The sequence below is a fragment of the Apium graveolens genome, chromosome 10 (genome assembly GCF_009905375.1).
Source record: "Apium graveolens cultivar Ventura chromosome 10, ASM990537v1, whole genome shotgun sequence".
Lineage (NCBI taxonomy): Eukaryota > Viridiplantae > Streptophyta > Magnoliopsida > Apiales > Apiaceae > Apium > Apium graveolens.
In genome coordinates, this window is record NC_133656.1 from 133,311,203 (window position 1) to 133,329,214 (window position 18,012).

At 34.9% G+C, this 18,012-nt stretch overlaps 3 protein-coding genes across 6 annotated transcripts; 2 read left to right on the top strand and 1 right to left on the bottom strand.

Annotated features, from left to right (window-relative positions):
* The first annotated feature begins 3,682 nt into the window (after nt 1-3,682).
* LOC141692607 (uncharacterized) lies at nt 3,683-8,244 on the top strand. 2 transcript variants are annotated; one of them, XM_074497498.1, is made up of 3 exons: nt 3,683-4,042; nt 6,896-7,037; nt 7,928-8,244. In XM_074497498.1, the coding sequence occupies exons 1-3, from the start codon at nt 3,768-3,770 to the stop codon at nt 7,943-7,945; spliced, it is 435 nt and encodes a 144-aa protein (XP_074353599.1). In that variant the 5' UTR covers nt 3,683-3,767; the 3' UTR covers nt 7,946-8,244. The 2 variants fall into 2 exon arrangements, with proteins under 2 accessions (XP_074353599.1, XP_074353598.1); XM_074497497.1 differs by having other exon boundaries at nt 3,687-4,042; nt 7,906-8,244.
* Nucleotides 8,245-8,723: 479 nt separating this feature from the next.
* On the top strand, nt 8,724-11,741 carry LOC141692543 (COMPASS-like H3K4 histone methylase component WDR5B). Of its 3 annotated transcripts, none has more exons than XM_074497415.1 (3): nt 8,724-9,461; nt 10,339-10,650; nt 11,172-11,741. In XM_074497415.1, exons 1-2 carry the CDS (start codon nt 8,817-8,819, stop codon nt 10,624-10,626), a joined length of 933 nt encoding a protein of 310 aa, XP_074353516.1. In that variant the 5' UTR covers nt 8,724-8,816; the 3' UTR covers nt 10,627-10,650; nt 11,172-11,741. The 3 variants fall into 3 exon arrangements, with proteins under 3 accessions (XP_074353516.1, XP_074353517.1, XP_074353515.1); XM_074497416.1 differs by having other exon boundaries at nt 11,177-11,741; XM_074497414.1 differs by lacking the exon at nt 11,172-11,741 and having other exon boundaries at nt 8,725-9,461; nt 10,339-10,918.
* A 226-nt stretch (nt 11,742-11,967) lies between these two features.
* On the bottom strand, nt 11,968-17,621 carry LOC141692671 (F-box protein At4g02760-like). Its single transcript, XM_074497585.1, has 12 exons — nt 17,246-17,621; nt 15,694-15,869; nt 15,158-15,331; nt 14,928-15,038; nt 14,409-14,494; nt 14,189-14,334; nt 13,507-13,571; nt 13,015-13,087; nt 12,870-12,932; nt 12,659-12,723; nt 12,520-12,585; nt 11,968-12,428 (listed from the first exon to the last, which is right to left on the bottom strand). Exons 1-12 carry the CDS (start codon nt 17,534-17,536, stop codon nt 12,251-12,253), a joined length of 1,494 nt encoding a protein of 497 aa, XP_074353686.1. The 5' UTR covers nt 17,537-17,621; the 3' UTR covers nt 11,968-12,250.
* Between the last annotated feature and the right edge of the window lie 391 nt (nt 17,622-18,012).

Sequence of the window (18,012 nt, forward strand, 5' to 3'; positions counted from 1 at the left end):
TGTCTCTTCCGCGAACAAAGAGATGTCATTAGGGTTTTCGTCGACCACTTGGTCAAAGGATGAGCGGAACAAGGTTCCCTGGTCTCCTCCCTCCCGGACCAAGTAGAAGATTTTTTCACTTCAAGTTGTTTTCCAGGAATGGACTTCACATTAACAATACGGGGGATAGTGGGGGCGTTGATTCAAAGAAACCCAACCTGGAGTCTTGTCAGGACTATTTTTGAACTGAAAAAACTTTCTAAAAACAACTATTAATGGAGATAAGTTGTTTTTAGCACATTGTGATAAAAAAACAAAGAATTAACCTCCAAGTGTTGGGAGGAAGTTGGCACGGGTTTATACTAACATCAGCAAGTAAAGTTGGGATAAAAGGTTGGAAAGGGAACCTGACGCCAGCCCTGATCGTATCCCTGAAAATGCAAAGTGCATCCTTCTTCCAGTGGCAAGCCCTGTCTGCGGCCCCATCTAAGAAAAGCTTGTAAGGTTTTTTGATCTTGTAAAGGAGATTCATCTTCTCCAGTTCCTTCAAATCATAGAAGGTATTAACATGTTCAAATACATCAAAGTGGACATCTAATGGGTATTCATCCCCCTGGTATTAATCATGTCAATTAAAGATGAGTATCTTGAACGAATGGGGAACTCATTGAATTTTTTGGCCATATTCATCTTTTCCAAACAAAGAGCTTTTTTATTAGCCATCTGAAAAACCCAGAAAATAAAAAGATTATGCAGAAATTATGAAGATTGTGCATATAAGACCCATAAATTATGAAGATTGTGCAACAATTGTGAGGAAACTGTGAAGCTCAAACCCAGAAATTAGGCAAAAATCTGGAAAAATATGAAGAAAATGATGAATATACCTGGAAAAGTTTGAAGGTCTTTAACCGAAAAACTGGAAAATCTGGTCACCGAAAATCGCCTTACCGCAGAACCCTAAGTGGAGAATCGCCGGAAATTGCCTAAGCTCTTCAAGGAGTTTGAGAGAAAAACTCATGAGATGTGAAGTGAGAAAAAGATTAATCCTAAACACCTTATATTATATGGGCTGATTATGGAAGAGGAACCATCTTGGGCTCAAAATTAAGGCCCAAGGTAAAAAGCTCATTATCTAGAACATTCCTTGACAATTCAAGAACAATCTGGAAAAAATCTCAAGAGAAATCGGAAAAATTCTTTGAATAAAGATGTTTACTACAATATTGGGCCTAGTATAAAGCCCAATACAATTTTTAGGACCACAAGGCCCAAACCAAATTAGGATTTGGAAATGGGTCAAGCCCAAATTAAATTAAGATTTGGAAAAGGCAGGCCCAAATCCAATTAGAATTTGGAAAAAGGCAGGATCGAATTAAATTGGGATTTGGAAATAGGCCAAGCCCAAATCAAATTAGGATTTGAAGTAGGGCAAAGCCCAATAAAATAAATCCCAAAAAGTGACCATAATTTTGACTAGAAACCTAATCGAAATCCCGATCGTGGTTTGAAGTCGAAATCAATCAATCAGAGACCTGTAAACGACCATAATTTTGACTCGAAACCTAGTCGAATTTTAGGTCGGGTTTGAAGACGAAATCAATCGACTAGAGACCTATAATGACCATAATTTTGATTAGAAACCTAGTCGAATTCCAGGCCGTGGTTTGAAGTCGAAATCAATCGACTAGAGACCTCTAAATGACCATAATTTCGACTAGAAACTTAGTCGAATTTCAGGTCGTGGTTTGAAATCAAAATCAATATACTAGAAACCTGTAAACAACCATAATTTTGACTAGAAACCTAGTCGAATTCCAGGTCATAGTTTGAAGTCGAAATCAATCGACTAGAGACCTATAAACGACCATAATTTCTGCTAGAAACCTAGTCGAAATCCAGGCCGTGGTTTGAAGTCGAAATCAATCAACTAGAAACCTGTAAATGACCAAAATTTCAACCAGAATCCTAGTCGAAGTTCAGGTCGTGAATCCTGGTTAAAAAACTTCGACTAGGATGTAAAAGATGGCTAAAATTTCGACTACGATGTAAAAGCTAGCCAAAATTTCGACCGGGATCCTAGTCGAAATACAGGCCATGAATCCTGGTCAAAAAACTTCGACTAAGATGTAAAAGCTGTCCAAAATTTCGATCAGAATCCTAGTTGAAATCCATGTCGTGGATTCTGGTCGAAAAATAAAAGAAAAATTGAGAAAAAATCAGAAAAAATTGGAAAAATGGAAAAAATATTCCAGGAAAATATTTTATAGTTATCCACAATGGTAACTGGAACGATAAAAATAATTATATCCGGGGAGCTGAATAGGTCGCGAAACTCAATCTGTTCCGCTAAAAGGGACAAGGAGCCCTCTCTCAAGAATTTTGACATTCTTAGAAGAAAGTGTGATACGAGTTGGGAAAATGTAAGTGGCCTCAGGAAAGGAAAAATCGTTGTAAATGTGTAGGTCGCTCCACACTTTATGCTAAAAACGATACCTTAAGAGTGCATATAGAAACTCAACTTCTACGAAATCTTATGCGTTTTCCTAGAAGTTTGGGGGCAAATGATAGGGGATAAAAATAATCTTAATTGCGTAATAAATAGCGTATTAATTAGACCTGATTTAGTTCAAAGACAAAATCCAGTTATTAAGGTCATGTAATTAATATAGCATTAATTAGGCTTACGTAGGCATATTGTGAAGGCAGATTGAGTCACGAAACACAAGAGCAATCAAATAGAGTTTTGAGCTCACGAACCCTAGCATTAATACACCCTAATTTTTTATCCATAAAAAAATGTGAAAGACAATTGTTATAGATAAAATCTAGGGTATATTTAATGCTAGGGTTCGTGAGCTCAATACTCTATTTGACTGTTCTTGTGTTTCGTGATTCAATCTGCCTTTATAAGATGCCTACGTACCTTGTATGCTTAGGATCAAGTAAAAAAACGTAGTTCCAGGTGGTGGGGGTGAGACCCCTTTTATAGGTATGGGCAACCTTGAGTTAGATTAGGGTTAGGTGACTTGGTGAACATGTCTCAGGCTTAGAATGGATTTTGGAGTCCTAAAAAGTAGGGATTTTCTTCCTTATGGGACTGTATGGATTGAGGACTACTCTTTTAAGAGTTTGAATCTGATATAAACTTATTTTCCCAGCCACAATTTGGGCTGATTTATGATCTACGAATATAATAATAAATCATTGGTCCGTGAACCCTTAAAACCTAATTAATGCTATATTAATTACATGGCCTTAATAACCGGGTCTTGCACCAAATCAGGTTTAACTAATGCGTTATTTATTAAGAAATTAAGATTATTTTATCCATATTAATTTGAACAACTAGATATATATTAAAATTTTAAAAATTTATTGGCACGTAGACATATCCTTTTGTGAGTAAAGTGAGCCTCCGTTCTAAAAATCACTGATTTTACCGATTAATTATTCAAAAATGTTCTGTCAATTCGATTTTATAATTGCACTTTTTTAATGTAATAGATTTAATTTAATGAAATAATTAATTTTATATTTTATTAAATATTTTTGATTAATACTTCGATTAATCAATCCGATTAATGATCGACTATCAGATTAATCACTAAAAATTTGCTCCGCCTAATAACGCTGATTTCCGCGTTTTAGAACCCAGGGAGCATATAGATGTTTAGAAAATATCATATAAACCAAATTGTTCAATAAAATCGAAATATTATAAAAATAAAGGTGAAATTGTTGAAAGGCTGGTAAAGCTTCATCTCCGAAGTGAGAGAAAGTTGAAGATGATAGCTCAATTTCTCTCTCCTATATCTATAACCCGTTCCTTACAACCCTATCGCCAAATTAGCGGAACCCATCTTTTAAATTCTACCAAAAGATTTTCATTTACATTTAAACATTGTAATTTAAGCAACAATAATAATATCAGTGGAGTAAAAGGCTTGAGGTGTAGCAGCAATTCTAGTAAGGATGATAATGGTACAGTTGATGACATGGAATCCTATCTTAACAACCTTTCTCTTGAGTATGACTCTGTCTGGGACACTAAACCAGCATGGTAAGTTTTTTAAGTTATTTAAGTCTTGTTCTTGTATGTTTAACTTTATATTTTTTGCCATGCTCTATAGGTGCCTGCTATATTTTTGTATGAAATTATATAAGGACGGATTCATGTAGGGTCAGCGGGAATATGTGCCCCAAGTAACCAAAAATTAACGGTTTTTTTTTAAAATTTTAAGGTATATATAATGTGACCTCGCTAGAAATGTACAAGCGTCCTTATAATGTTAATAAATCTTTCATAATTTGAGCCAAATTTAGTTTTATTTATAGTTATATGATCACAAATTGGAGATTAAATTGTTGAAATACTAATTTTTAGCACGTAGTATAAAAAAAATCGAAAAATCTAGTAAAAATGACCAAAAAAATAATTGAATTTGGACCACTAACACGTAACATAGTCACTTAAGTACATTGTGCTCCCAGGAAAATCGAGCCCTGAATCCGCCACTGAAATTATACATTATGATTAACAATTGAAACTGGTTTGTAATGACGTACTATATAGGTGCTAGTGATGTACCATTTTCGATAAAAATGTAGACTTTAAGTTCTCTATTGACATTGCATTTCCATACCTTATAATCATTACCCATTTCACTGCTCAAACTTAAAAGCATTGTTCTTGTGGTTCTTCCGGAAAGCTTCCAAGAATAAGGGTACCTACAATTTATAATTTACGAGGAACTTAGACTACTTCACGAAGGCTATACTATATTTTTTGCTCTAGAATGCTAGACAGAAATAACAAGGTATGTCTAATATTAATTTCTGAGTTGACAGATCTCCTTAAAAGGGGCCTTAGGAGGAGGTTTAATTGAATTATATATTAGCTGAACACCTCCTCCCTTGAAAACCCGTTCTTTGGTCGAAGTGGATTAATGAGTGCCCATCTTTGGGGCAATATTTAGCTTTAATATCTAAATAAAATTATGAGAAATATTGGGGGCAGGGGAGACCTCTCTCAACCCGAGTTATGAACCATGTTAAGTTATCAGCTCTCCTCAAACCGTTTTAGGATGGGGATTAAATTTTATCATATATTATCTTAACAATTTCTTCAACTTCCAATTTTGATCATGTAGTTTACCAAACACTTGAGTCTTAGTCTTTACCCTGCAGTTTTTTCTTTTCACAGCGCTTGCGCTGCAACAATGGGAACTGGTTTACTATATAGGTGCTTGTAATATACCATTTCGGAAAAATATGTAGACTTTAAGTTCTCTTTTGACATTGCATTTCCATACCTTATAACCATTACCCTTTTCACTGCTATAAGCATTGTTCTTGCAGTTCTTTCTGAAAGCTTCCCCAGATAATGGTACCTACAATTTAGAATTTACAAGAAACATAGACTTCTTAAAGAAGGCTAATACTTTTTTTTGTTCTAGACTGCTAGACAGAAATAACAAGGTATATCTGATATTAATTCTGAGTTGACAGGTCTCATTAAACGAGGCTTTTGGAGGAGAATTTAATTGGATCATTTATTATCTTAACATCTTCTCACTCGAAAGCCCATATTTTGGTCGAAGAGTGGATTACTGGGTGCATTTTTTTGGGGGCATTATTTAGCTTTAGTATCATAATAAAATTATGAGAAATATTGGAGGCAGGGGAGATCTCTCTCGGCCTGAGTTATAATACCATGTTAGGTTATAAGCTCTCCTCAAACCATTTTAGGATGTGGACTAAATTATATCTTATATTTTCTTCACAATTTCTTTCAACTTACAATTTTGATCATGTAGTTTACCAAACACTTGTTAGTCTTAGTCTTTTCCCTGCAGTTTTTTTCTTTTCACTGCACTTCCACTGCAAGTCTGCAACAGGTTATGTCGGTCACTTCTAAACAAAACTGACCCTAAATATTTAATTTGATAATCAATTTTGTGAGTTCATGGTAATTATAGTTATATTATATTATAATTGGTGTAAACAAATTACTTCCTCTGACAGTAACTGCCATCTAAGCTCCCATATACTGAAGTTTTACCTGCTAAGCTACTGAATATAATTCATGTTTTATAATCATACCTAAGGCATAGTGAGAAAGTACAATTGTGTCTTCTAATCCAATTTTATCAAAAGTACGAAATCCCTCCTGATTTGAGGAATGTTTCTTGTGTAAAATTTCAATAGTTAGCTGTGTTCAGTGGTGAGTGCTCTGTCATTTGGTGTTCGGTGTTCAATCATTAAGTCTCTCAAGGTCTGGGAAGCCCACATCTTTATCTCTAGAAGAACTTATCCAATTGGGTACAACACAAAAAATGATGGTTTTTATATCATTGTTTCAAATATGTGTCAATATATTGCTTTGGAGTTTTTAGTCTGTCGTTTTGTAAATAAATCATAGTTTCATACACCTATTTATATTAGCACAATCATACCGTCTCTTATAAAATATAACTAGAAAAGTTTTTTGCGATGCCCTAAATTTTTTCTTTTCTAACATTTACATATCTGGCAAAGTCCAGTGTGATGTATAGTTTCAAACTTTGTTATTTTGCAATCATTTCTTGTATGTTTGATCTTGGTCTGAAATTTACGATGCATAAATAGATGAAAAGTTCAAACTCATTAATTTTCTGTGCTCGGTTTCTGCTAAAGTTCATGTGGCAGATTTTGGTAAAGACATTGAATAGAAAATAAATTTGGGTAATATTTTCCAGTTCTACAGATATAATTTTAATTTTAATACCAATTATAACTTTCCTAATAATCTCTCTCTGTTACCTGTTTAAGCTTGGAATACTTAGCGGTCTTATGACAATTATCTAACTTATTCGAGACACCATACCTTTCTCATAATGGTTAGGTGAATTGTTTTTTGTGGGTCGTTTGATAGGTGTCAACCATGGACAATAACACTGACCGGAGTTCTAGCAATTACCTGTAGTTGGCTAGTTTTGCATTCGGTGGTGATCACTGGTCTAGTTCTTTCATTGATATCTGCATGGTGGTACATCTTTCTGTACTCCTACCCCAAGGTATCAGCTGCTTTGTTCTTAACTTTGGTTTTTTTTAACTGGAAGCATGCACTGACTTGCTCTCATGTATATTGGCATATTGCTAATACTAAATTAGTGATGTCTGAAAACTTATTGTTGCACATTCCAATGATACATTCAGCGGGCAGACCTGACTTGGGAAATAAGAGGGAGCAAAAAGGAGCTTTTCATATTATTAGAATAATGAGAAATGAAACTTTTAAAATTCTGCATAGCTTGGTTGGTATTCAGACACCAGTTTCTTAATTTTGATATTTTAGACCCCCCCCTTCCAAATTTTGTTGTTTTGGCGGAACAAACCTCAAACACCAGCTTTAGTCTTTGAATCAATGCAGAGTACTGGAGACTGGACAGATCAAACTTGAATCAATGCAGAGTACTGGAGACTGGACAGATCAAACTTGTACAGGAGGGCTGATTGTTAAGTTTTGTCAAAAAAGAGATGACATAGAATAATATTAGGTAGTAGGGGGAACTAAAAATAAACTTACACAGAACAAGGCGGGAAAAAGGGTTTTACAAACTAAATACAAATGTTATCAGCTACCTTCTTTTTATTTGTATACTGCAGTAGTATTTTTGATGTTGGATTACATAAATTGATCCTAGTTGGTTAATCATATGATATCCTGCATAAGTGCAGTTCAGCAGAGATGATATTTATGGGTTTTATTATAGTTTCCTTGTAGAAGCAATTCAAACTAATTTTCCTTGCACATGGATACCCTTATCAAACCAAAGATTCATTGTAAAAAATATCGATTCTTATTTAGCAATGAAATTTAGCTGACAAAAATTCAACTTAGCATTAATCTTATGTTTAATTTATATATCTGTCTGCCATCAGAGTTACTCAGATATGATTGCAGAGCGAAGGAAGCAGGTGACAAATGGTGTTGAAGACACTTTTGGTTGGAGAAAGGGCCAATAATCATTACAAGTACATGGATTCCATTTCACAATATTGAAGTTGTGTTGAGATCAGTTACCAATTAGCAGTTTTTGTATAGGTTGTTTGCTGCATCTAGGTGTAGCATATTGTATTCAAACAATTCAAAATATTATACTGAATTAATGATGTACCAGGATCAGCATCTTTGTATTCTTTAAGTACTAAATTTATGTAATGTTTCTTCAACCCATTATATATCTTTAACGTTGAAATGAAGAAATGTTTGTTTCACTCTATCACAGTAGCCTACTTCAGTTTAATCCAACGCATAAACAAGTAAACAATTTAAGCTCAGTTCTAGCTTATTATACTGGTGAAGCAATATGATTATTTGTTTGTGAAAGCACTTTTCTGTATCTTCAAGTTTTTCCCCTCGGAAGAAATAGTAGGGTGGAGATGAAATTGTACAGATTTCGTTCTGAAATAAAGGTTCTCGCTTTAAAAAAATTTGAGATTTGAGACTATACGTAATATAGGATATATAAATTTGATATTCTAAAATTAGGATATGATAAAGTGTGCTACTCTAAAGTAAATTCCAGATTTTGAAATTAGGATCAAATTCATTGGAGTCAAATTTCGGAAAAGTAAATCCTAAAATTTGAAATGAATTTTTTAAGAAAAATTGTGTAAAAAATGATTATCTCTCCAGAAATCATTTCCATTTTACACAAACACAAACTATATATATATGAACAGAAAGAAGTCGAACTACTTCTAACTTGACAAAACACGCGAACACATCCCAAACCCCCTTATCTCTCTCTCTCTCTCTCTCTCTCTCTCTCTCTCTCTCTCTCCCTCCCATGTCAACCACAACAAACCCCCCACCTCGTCCCTACCGCCACCACAAAACCCTAACCGGCCACACCCTCGCAATCTCCTGCATCAAATTCTCCACAAACGGAAAGCTCCTCGCCTCTTCTTCCCTCGACAAAACCCTAATTCTCTACTCTCTCCAACCCCTAACCAAACTCGCCACTCTCTCTGGCCACACCGCCGGCATCTCCGACCTCGCCTGGTCCTCCGACTCTCACTACATTTGCTCCGCTTCCGATGACTCCACTCTCCGTATCTGGGACGCTCTCGCTTTCGAGTGCGTAAAAACCCTCCGAGGCCACACTAACTACGTTTTCTGTGTCAATTTTAGTCCTAGGAGTGATATGATTGTTTCGGGGTCTTTCGATGAGACTGTCAGGGTTTGGGATGTCAAGACGGGGAGAGTTGTTCATGTAATTCAGGCGCATTCGATGCCTGTGACTTCGGTTGGGTATAATAGGGATGGGACTTTGATTGTTTCGGGAAGTCATGATGGGAGTTGTAAGATTTGGGATAATGATAGTGGTAAGTGTTTGAAGGTGTTGATTGATGATAAGACGCCTGCGGTTTCGTTTGCTAAGTTTTCGCCTAATGGGAAGTTTATACTTGTCGCCACGTTGGATGATACTTTGGTGAGTTTCTGGTAGTGGTTATTGAATGTTTTTGTTCCTTTGTTAGGTGATTATGTCAATTGGGGTATTTTAGTGATATTTGTCAGTTGTGTTTGATAACGTGGTATGGTGTTTATGAATCAATCTTTAAGTTAGTTGCTTGTGTTATTTGGCTTGGATAATTGGGTTGCAGATTGTAGGAAATTAAGTGAGAGTGGAGTGGAGGTCACTCGTATATTCAACATTCATATGTCAATTTGGGTATTTTAATGTTATTTGTCGATTGTGATTGATGAAATTAAAATGTAGTGCTTAAAGTTTGTTGTGTTTTTACTTAAAAGAGTTTTTTTGAAATTGGAATCATGGATTGTTCTTGGAGGTTAGTATGATGCAGAATATTGGCACTGGTAGGAAATTAACTGTAAGTGAATAGGATATACCTGTATATGCAAATATGTATGCAGTCTGGATTCAATTACTCTATTTCGATAAACTGAGGACTGAATTCGTGCTTGAAGTAAGCTGTGGTAGTGGGTTTCGGTATTGTATTACTATAATAGTATATTAATGTTAATTGGAAGGATTGAGGATCGAATATATATTTTTTTTCATTTGTTAACATTAACTATAAATAGTTGATCTCTGTAGTTTGTTAGGAATCCCCTTAGTTACCTGATAATATTGAATGTATTATAAAAGGAATCTGAAATGTTGATGATTAGACAAAAATAGTCTACAATTTTTTTAGTTGCACAGATCCTGAAGGGTTAAGTTCTCTTTTAGGGGCTTAACTTCTACTCCATCACTATTTACAACTTGCTTTAACAGTTAAGAGTATTATGTAATTCTGGTACTAGGGAACTTACAGATTTTTAAGGCTTTCTTTTTTCTTCTGCAGAAGCTATGGAATTATCAAACAGGAAAGTTCTTAAAAATTTATACGGGTCATGTGAACAGAAAATACTGTATAACACCCACCTTCTCAGTGACAAACGGCACATGCATTGTCAGTGGATCCGAGGATAAGTGTGTCTACATATGGGACCTGCAGGGGAAATCTGTGATTCAAAAGCTTGAAGGCCATACCGATACTGTTGTTTCTGTGAGTTGCCATCCAACTGAAAATATGATTGCCTCGGCGGGTCTTGATCAGGATAGGACAGTCAGGATTTGGATTCAAGATTAACTAACAATCACTTATATCAAATCGGTGAGCTTTTTCTTGTACTCTGTACTACAATTTTCATCGATTTTTCTCTGCTAGCCAAAGATGTGTATTTCATGCTTGAACATCTGTAATAATAGTGACGTGTGAAGCAAATATAATATATTGTGGTTATAGTGAAGTAATAATGTAATGGTTGCAGTGTTATAGGCTTTTGATGTGTGGAATTGTGTATTGTACAGGGTTCATCTTATGTTTTGCATTTGTACACATCTTTTTCAACATTATGTATGATAATATCAAGATAGTTATATGCTGAGAGTTGCAAAATTCAGATGTAATTTTGTACAATCGTTCATTATTTTCTCAGGTCACATCAAATTTTTAAGTGCATGTAATGTGTTTAGCCTGTATTTACTGTATTTTACCTAGGGGCAAGTTAGATCATTGTAGATGCATCCCCCTCCATATTATATTTTTAAAAGGATTGTATTTTAACGTCCATCAGTTTTCTCTGTTCTTGTTGGCTGAGGGGTTGTTAATACAAATCTTTTATCTTTCCATAGTTCAGACTTGGTGCATATATGCCATTCTCCGAAGAGTCCCTAGTCTGAACAGATTTTTCTTTTTGAAGTTTGATTTCTTCTTTCATGCCATAAGTATCAGCTGTTAAAGGATGTGATGTATGGCAGTTCTGTATACAGAGAGCACTTTGTGGTATTTATTCTGCTTCTTGCTTGCAATCTGTTTGAGTTTTAAGAAGCATCTTTCAGAGGAGCATAAAAACGTATAATTAGTCCGTCTACATGTCTCGGTTATCTTAGCAGCATTGGAAATTTGTTTTGCCCATCAAGAGCTGTGTCCTGAGAAATGTATAGTATTAGTCGCTAGTGTTGAAGGTCTTGGTTGTCTTGCCAACTTCACATACTTCTATGCTGTTACATGATGCTTCCGACTGCCTTTCTCCTTTTATAGTTGTGGGCTTGTCAAGAAATTTTGCAAATTTGTGCATTTAAATATGTTACTGTAATGTTGAAATATTATGCTTATTTTTTAGGGTATCTTTATTTTGGCAGTTTATTGAGCTGTGAACAGAACTGGTGAATGTACACTACCAAAAAAAACACGGTTACTCTTATGGTTTATTAAGAAATGACAATAAGTCTGAAAAGGCAGGGATATAATTTAGTTCAAATCGTTGAAAAATATTTATGAATGATATATATTTCTATAGTATTATACCAACATCATTGTGTAGTCTTATTCGGAGAAAGGATTTTTCTGTCCTCTTTTCTCTTTTCATTTGGGAATGGCTTAGGAACACCTGTTTAAGCAAATGCATAAAAAATGGTAGTCATCATCATATATAAAAGAGTTACATTCACGTAATGTATACTGAACCTACAGTTTGCTTTAGTACTTGAAAATAGAGACTTTGTGGTACCAAAACCTGTACTCATTTGTAATTACTCAGAAAAAGTGCTACAAAGAATTTTCAAAATGAACAATTACTTGATTAGGTGATTACCAGCAAAAAATGTTCCCAATTTAAGGAAATCAGACTATTAGAATAATCAATAAGCCAATGGTCACGATATGGGGAGGTAGCATTTTTTAAACTTTTGAGTATGTTGAAGAGTTCCCCTCAGTGAGACAGAAAATCTAATTCGTCTGTGCTTTCCTCATAACTTATAGAACTGGTGTCTTGGCTATCCTCACTCCCACTGCTCACTCCAGAATTCATAGAAAAAGATGCATCCGAAGTGTGACTACTTTGCTGTGACGGAAAAATCATATCTTCGTCACTCTCAACTTCCATTAAACTACACCCGGAAAGAGAATGGACTAAAGTTAGTTTGGTACAAATTGTCAAATTCATCTGCCTGCATAATCATTAGTTAAAGAGTACAGAACCTTGGGAACTCGGCTCGTATGCTGAAATTAGGCCTTGTCTCACATAATTGATTTATAGGAATAAAACTGCAAGACATCCAAGTATTTTTAGAAAATGATCAATTGAATAAGCCAGAATTTCAAAAGGCAGAAGAACCACCTTGTACTGCAACACCTACGGGATCGTCCATCTTCTGTTGCCAGACCATCCCAGTTGGATATGTCCTATACAAGTAAATGGAGTTGTTTAAAAGGAAAACAAAGATTAGCACACTTTTAACAGTAATTATCACTTAAAACAAAAAATGTTTTACTGTTCATTTGTTCATTATAAATATGAAATCTGATCACAAAAAGATTGCAGTACTCACAAGATGTCTAAGGAGTTTGAAATCCCCAGCAAGAACTGCAGACAAAAAGTTTTTAACTTCTTCCTGCACATGACACCTCTTTTCTTAGATGCATACACACTACAAAGGAGGAAAGGCAACACAAATTTAGGGTAAGACACCATACCTTTTTCAGATGCATGCAATCACATAAAAACATAAATTCCAGAAGGTTGCCACCTGCACTACCACCAAGCTTCCTAGAAAGAAAATAACAAGTATCGTAGTTAGGATTTGACACAAGGTCAAGAGGTGATGCAGGACAAGATTGTAGAAACAATGGTTTATTATACAAAACGATAATAAGATAATAAGCAATAAATGATATGAATCCCAGGAATAATTTCAATATTATTCCCAAGAGAAGTGTATAATCAAAGCTAAGTAATAATGTGGGGGATTACATCACTTATATAGACTATAAAACCCTGGTATTAAACCTAATGGACAAATAAACTACTTATCTAATAAACTCCTAGCCCCACATATTAAACATATAGATAAATACATCACATATCTCTATACTAACTAAATATAAACCAATTAATAACATATAAATTAACTCTTTAACTTCATTCCTCATCAGGAGCTATAATTTGTTATTAAGAGAAAGGCTTGCCTTAAGAAGCCTCCAGTAAATGCACACGAAGTGGAAAAGTCAACTGATGTCAGATAACGAAATCCCTGCATTGTATATCAAAAATCACTCTGCATCAAAGAAGTGACATAAGATAAGAGGAACTACTTTAAGATTCTATCCGTGGCCAAGCAAGAGATATGAAGATTATAAAAAGTCCATGTAATCAATTCTTGTCCTGCATCATAAACGTAACAAACTGTAGAACTTCTGAAAGAGTGAGACATCATACTAGCTTTCATCCTCCACTATTTCTCTTGTGATTTGGAATTCCATTTATCCGCATATTTCTTCTCTATCAAGTTTAAGTTGGACTAATTTTTCATTTGTTTATGAAAAAAAATCATATTTCAGTTATTCTAGAACAGGAGTTTGAGCTCCCCACTCACCAGTCACCAGGATGGGCTGATCACATTTGCTTTTTGATGCTGTTAGATAAACAAAGTCAAATCAAATTTGAACATGCCCTAGTCCCTAAAACATGCCACTCTAGCTACTCTAAGTTGACTAACACGAAAAACTAGGACTAATTCGTTCTTTCCTGGCAATTCCAGTTCAGCTATAAAAAAGCATAATCAACTAGTCAGAATAAAGGAAAGATCAAATTAATGCAGCCTACAAACAGGGACTTATATTAATTCTCTACTCAGATAACACAGATTACCTTAACGAGGCAAAGAATTATGTGGTCCTGCAGCTCGAATCCTCTAAGGGCGAAAGAGATAATACGAGGACAATTCTGTACCAAAGCAAGGCAGGTGGATATTTGCAAACTGTCATATCTGCCTACATTCAGACTGTCATCTCTGCCTACATTACAAATTTAAAAATTATAAGCAATCAATTAAATAATAATGGCTAGCCACAATTCTGAAGAAAGTCACCTGTTTTCGGAGATTCAATATATAGACGCTCTAAAATGTGGCAATGCTGGCTCACTGACTCGAAAGTTTGGCTCAATTCAACATGACTACCAACAAAAAAATTAGCTCTAATTAAATAAGAATTGTTCAATTAAAAAAGACAAAAAACTATTAGCAGACTGAGCCTGTAGAAGAGGGCGAGCACTTTCGGAGAAAGTTCAGGAAGTCCTCCAATACTGTACCCTTCCACTAAAAAATAACACAGAATGGGAAATTTACCATTAGGCGTATATAGTAAAAAGAATTAATTATGCCACAAGTACAAGGCATACTTTTGGATTAGTTCCTGCAGTCATCTTTGTTCATAATTGTACCTAGGTGATATAACTAAAAACATCCTATCCTATGCAAAACATTGAAATAGAGGGGATATAAAATTTAGCCACCACATTTAATCACAGATGAGTACCGATATCCATAATATATAAGTAACCCCAATCACAAGTCACAATTCTATTCATCTGATTTAATAAAACTTACAGGCCAACAATCACTAGATCAAGGAGAGATGGACAGGCTGATAATACTTCGGAAAGTGCTGCGTCGTCCATCCTTGCAATATCATACAGGTGCAAACATCTCAATCTTGCCCTGAAAATCAAAATAACAGAGAAAAGCATTAAGCGATGGAAAAGTAGTACAGAATATGGGGCATGTGTGTGTGTGTGTGTGAAAGTATTTCCCTTTTTGGTGAAAAGTCAAACTCGTACCCAGAAGCACCGCCATCAATTGTCAAAGAATTTAAACAGGACCGAGTAAGAACACACGATTCCTTTCGTTGCTTTGATCTCTTATCGTTTGTGGAATTTCTCCGACTGTACACTAGAGTTTGAGAAGAGCCAAGTGACGCATCTGAGGTTGGTAGCAATCCGAGCTTGATAGACCTGAATTCCAAGTACACATTAAGAAAAAGCAAATCACTTTACAGACAACAGACTAACAGATGCAGATAGACACAGACATGCAATATAGTAAGAGATACCATAACGAATCTGAAAGAAAATGAAAGGGCAAGTAGCTAATAATATAAGTAAGTTTTAGAGTGCACTAGCTTAGAGCTGTTGTCCTATACATAAAACATTTGAATATCAGATGCCATTGTCATTCAAATTTTTCATGCCATTGAAAATTACACCATCTCTGCTACAGCATATGAATCACCACGATCTATTTATATGCCTAATTATTTGATTGAGGTACAAATAAGGAGTCCCTTAATAATACAAAACATGAGTACTGTGACTACCGAAGTGCTTTTCCAGCTCGTTGAATCATGGTAGATACTACCAGATTATCGACTTTGGGGAATGCGGTCAACAAGTTAATTCTAGCATAACACAGCGGATCTGTGGTACATCTGCGGAAAAAGTTGCACGTAGCTGCGGCATAGCTGACACTTCGCGTATCGAGCCAAAAGAAAACCTGCAGTGTCCAACAGCAAATAGGAAGTGAAAAAACTGCAACGTTTTAGTGCACTTTGGAATGTAAGAAAATCCTAGTCCCAAGGAATTGTTTAAACAATAATTGTACTATTTAAAAACAAACCATAAGTACTAAAACATGCAATTCTAATCTTGATGAAAATAACTAAAGTGCATTTTATGTAAATTTAACCACATACACTGAATTAGATCAAACTATCACGCCTCTAGTAAATTATTTAACATATATTTATGATATTATCGTGCATTTGTATGCATGCTAGTAGACGGTATAATTTGAATTTAGCAAAATCACTCACTAAATTAGAAAGCTGTAAACTGCCGAATTAAACGACACTGAATAGTAAGCTGTAGGCTGCCCAATTAAATGAAACACTATATCAGAAATGTATGGATGACAAATTAGAACAATACAATGAATATATAAGTTTCAGCAAACAAAAATTATCAAAATAATCAGTTCATCAGTTTCAAGTTTCTGCCTCTCTGGTGTGCTAATAAAAGAAACTCTTGACAATGCAGCTAAAATGCTGTCACATGAGAACAAACAACAATTAAATATATAGATATACAAGATACTAAATATAGCAATCTCAACAAACAGAAAGTAACAGAATCGACCAGTTTCTGTTTTGCTGATACAAGAAACAACCGACGATGCAGCTAAAATGTCGGAATTCACACCTAAACATATACATGCTATTTATCATTTTGGAGATGCTGGAATAACACACAAATCGAAGTTCACTTTACAATAACACAAATCAGACGAATCAAATATAGACATACAAATATTAGAATAAATCAAAAGTAGAATATAATATACAATAGCAGATGGCAATGTAGCAAAAACGCCAGGCATTCACAACATTATATATACAAAATACATCAGTAGTTTAGAATTATAAACAATAATCAAACAATTTAAACCTAAATTTACAATAAAAACAAATTATTATGCAGAGGCAATGCTAGAATAAACAGTTTTTACCACGAGTAATACAATAACATGTTCTCCGCACAGTGAAACTCTCTCTATATATAGACAATAGATAAATTAAAAGTAGACTATATATATAGATGCAATGATCCCGGTGAGAACAGTTTCTATCGCCTGAAACGCAAAATTGCATTCTCGAGAACAGCATTTTACCGCGTAAAAATTGTTCTCAGTAGAGCGTGATTATAAATAGATTTGAACAAAATGGAGCCTATAACATAAACAGACAACAATTCTGGCGAGAACAATTTTAATCGCATTTTATCGAGAGACTCGAGAACAGATTTTAGGGCGAGAAACGCAAATAAAATGTTACACACTGCACATACAAATGAATTAAAAGTAGAGTACAATACATTGACAGTGAGATCACTATTCAAAGGCCAAACTCTCGAATTATGCTCAGCATCGCGCTTCCGCGTCGCTCGCAAGCCAGCTTCGACCAAAACTCCTCCAATCCTAAGCGCTTGCTCGATCATCTCACACTGTGCCTCATCCGACGGCGAGGATTCAATGAGCCGATCGAACGAAAAATCGAGAGAGGAAGATGACGAATTAGAGAGATGCGTGAATGAATTGGTGAAAGCGTCCATTTCTAGAAGCGCCGGCGGCGATGCGGCGGAGGAGCGGTGGTTAAAGGGATTCATGTAGGGAGTGAGATTTTTTCGCCGGCCGAGGGATGACGTGTTTTTTTCTGTTAGAGAGTGAGAAAGTGAGGTTATTTTAATTTTATTATATTGATTGATTGATGTCATGCTATCATTATATCCTTCTGTCACGCATTTTGTCTATGATCCAAATTATTTAGATGAAGCTTATTTCAATTTTAGTTATCTAAGTAGTTTATTTATTTTATCTTTACTTTAATCATTTTGATTATTTAGATTGGAGTTGCTTATAATATTTTAATTTTTAGTTTCAATTATTCTCACAAATTTTTAGTTTTTGATGTGAAGAGACAAAATATATTATTGTATGATTATTAAATTGTGAAGTAGGTTCTTGACTTTTTACAATTAAAGTCCGGTTAGATTGTTTTTTATTTTAGATTTTTTTGGATATGTATTTTAGATTTTTTTTGGATATGTATTTTTGGTGTGAATGTGATCATAGTTTTGATTTT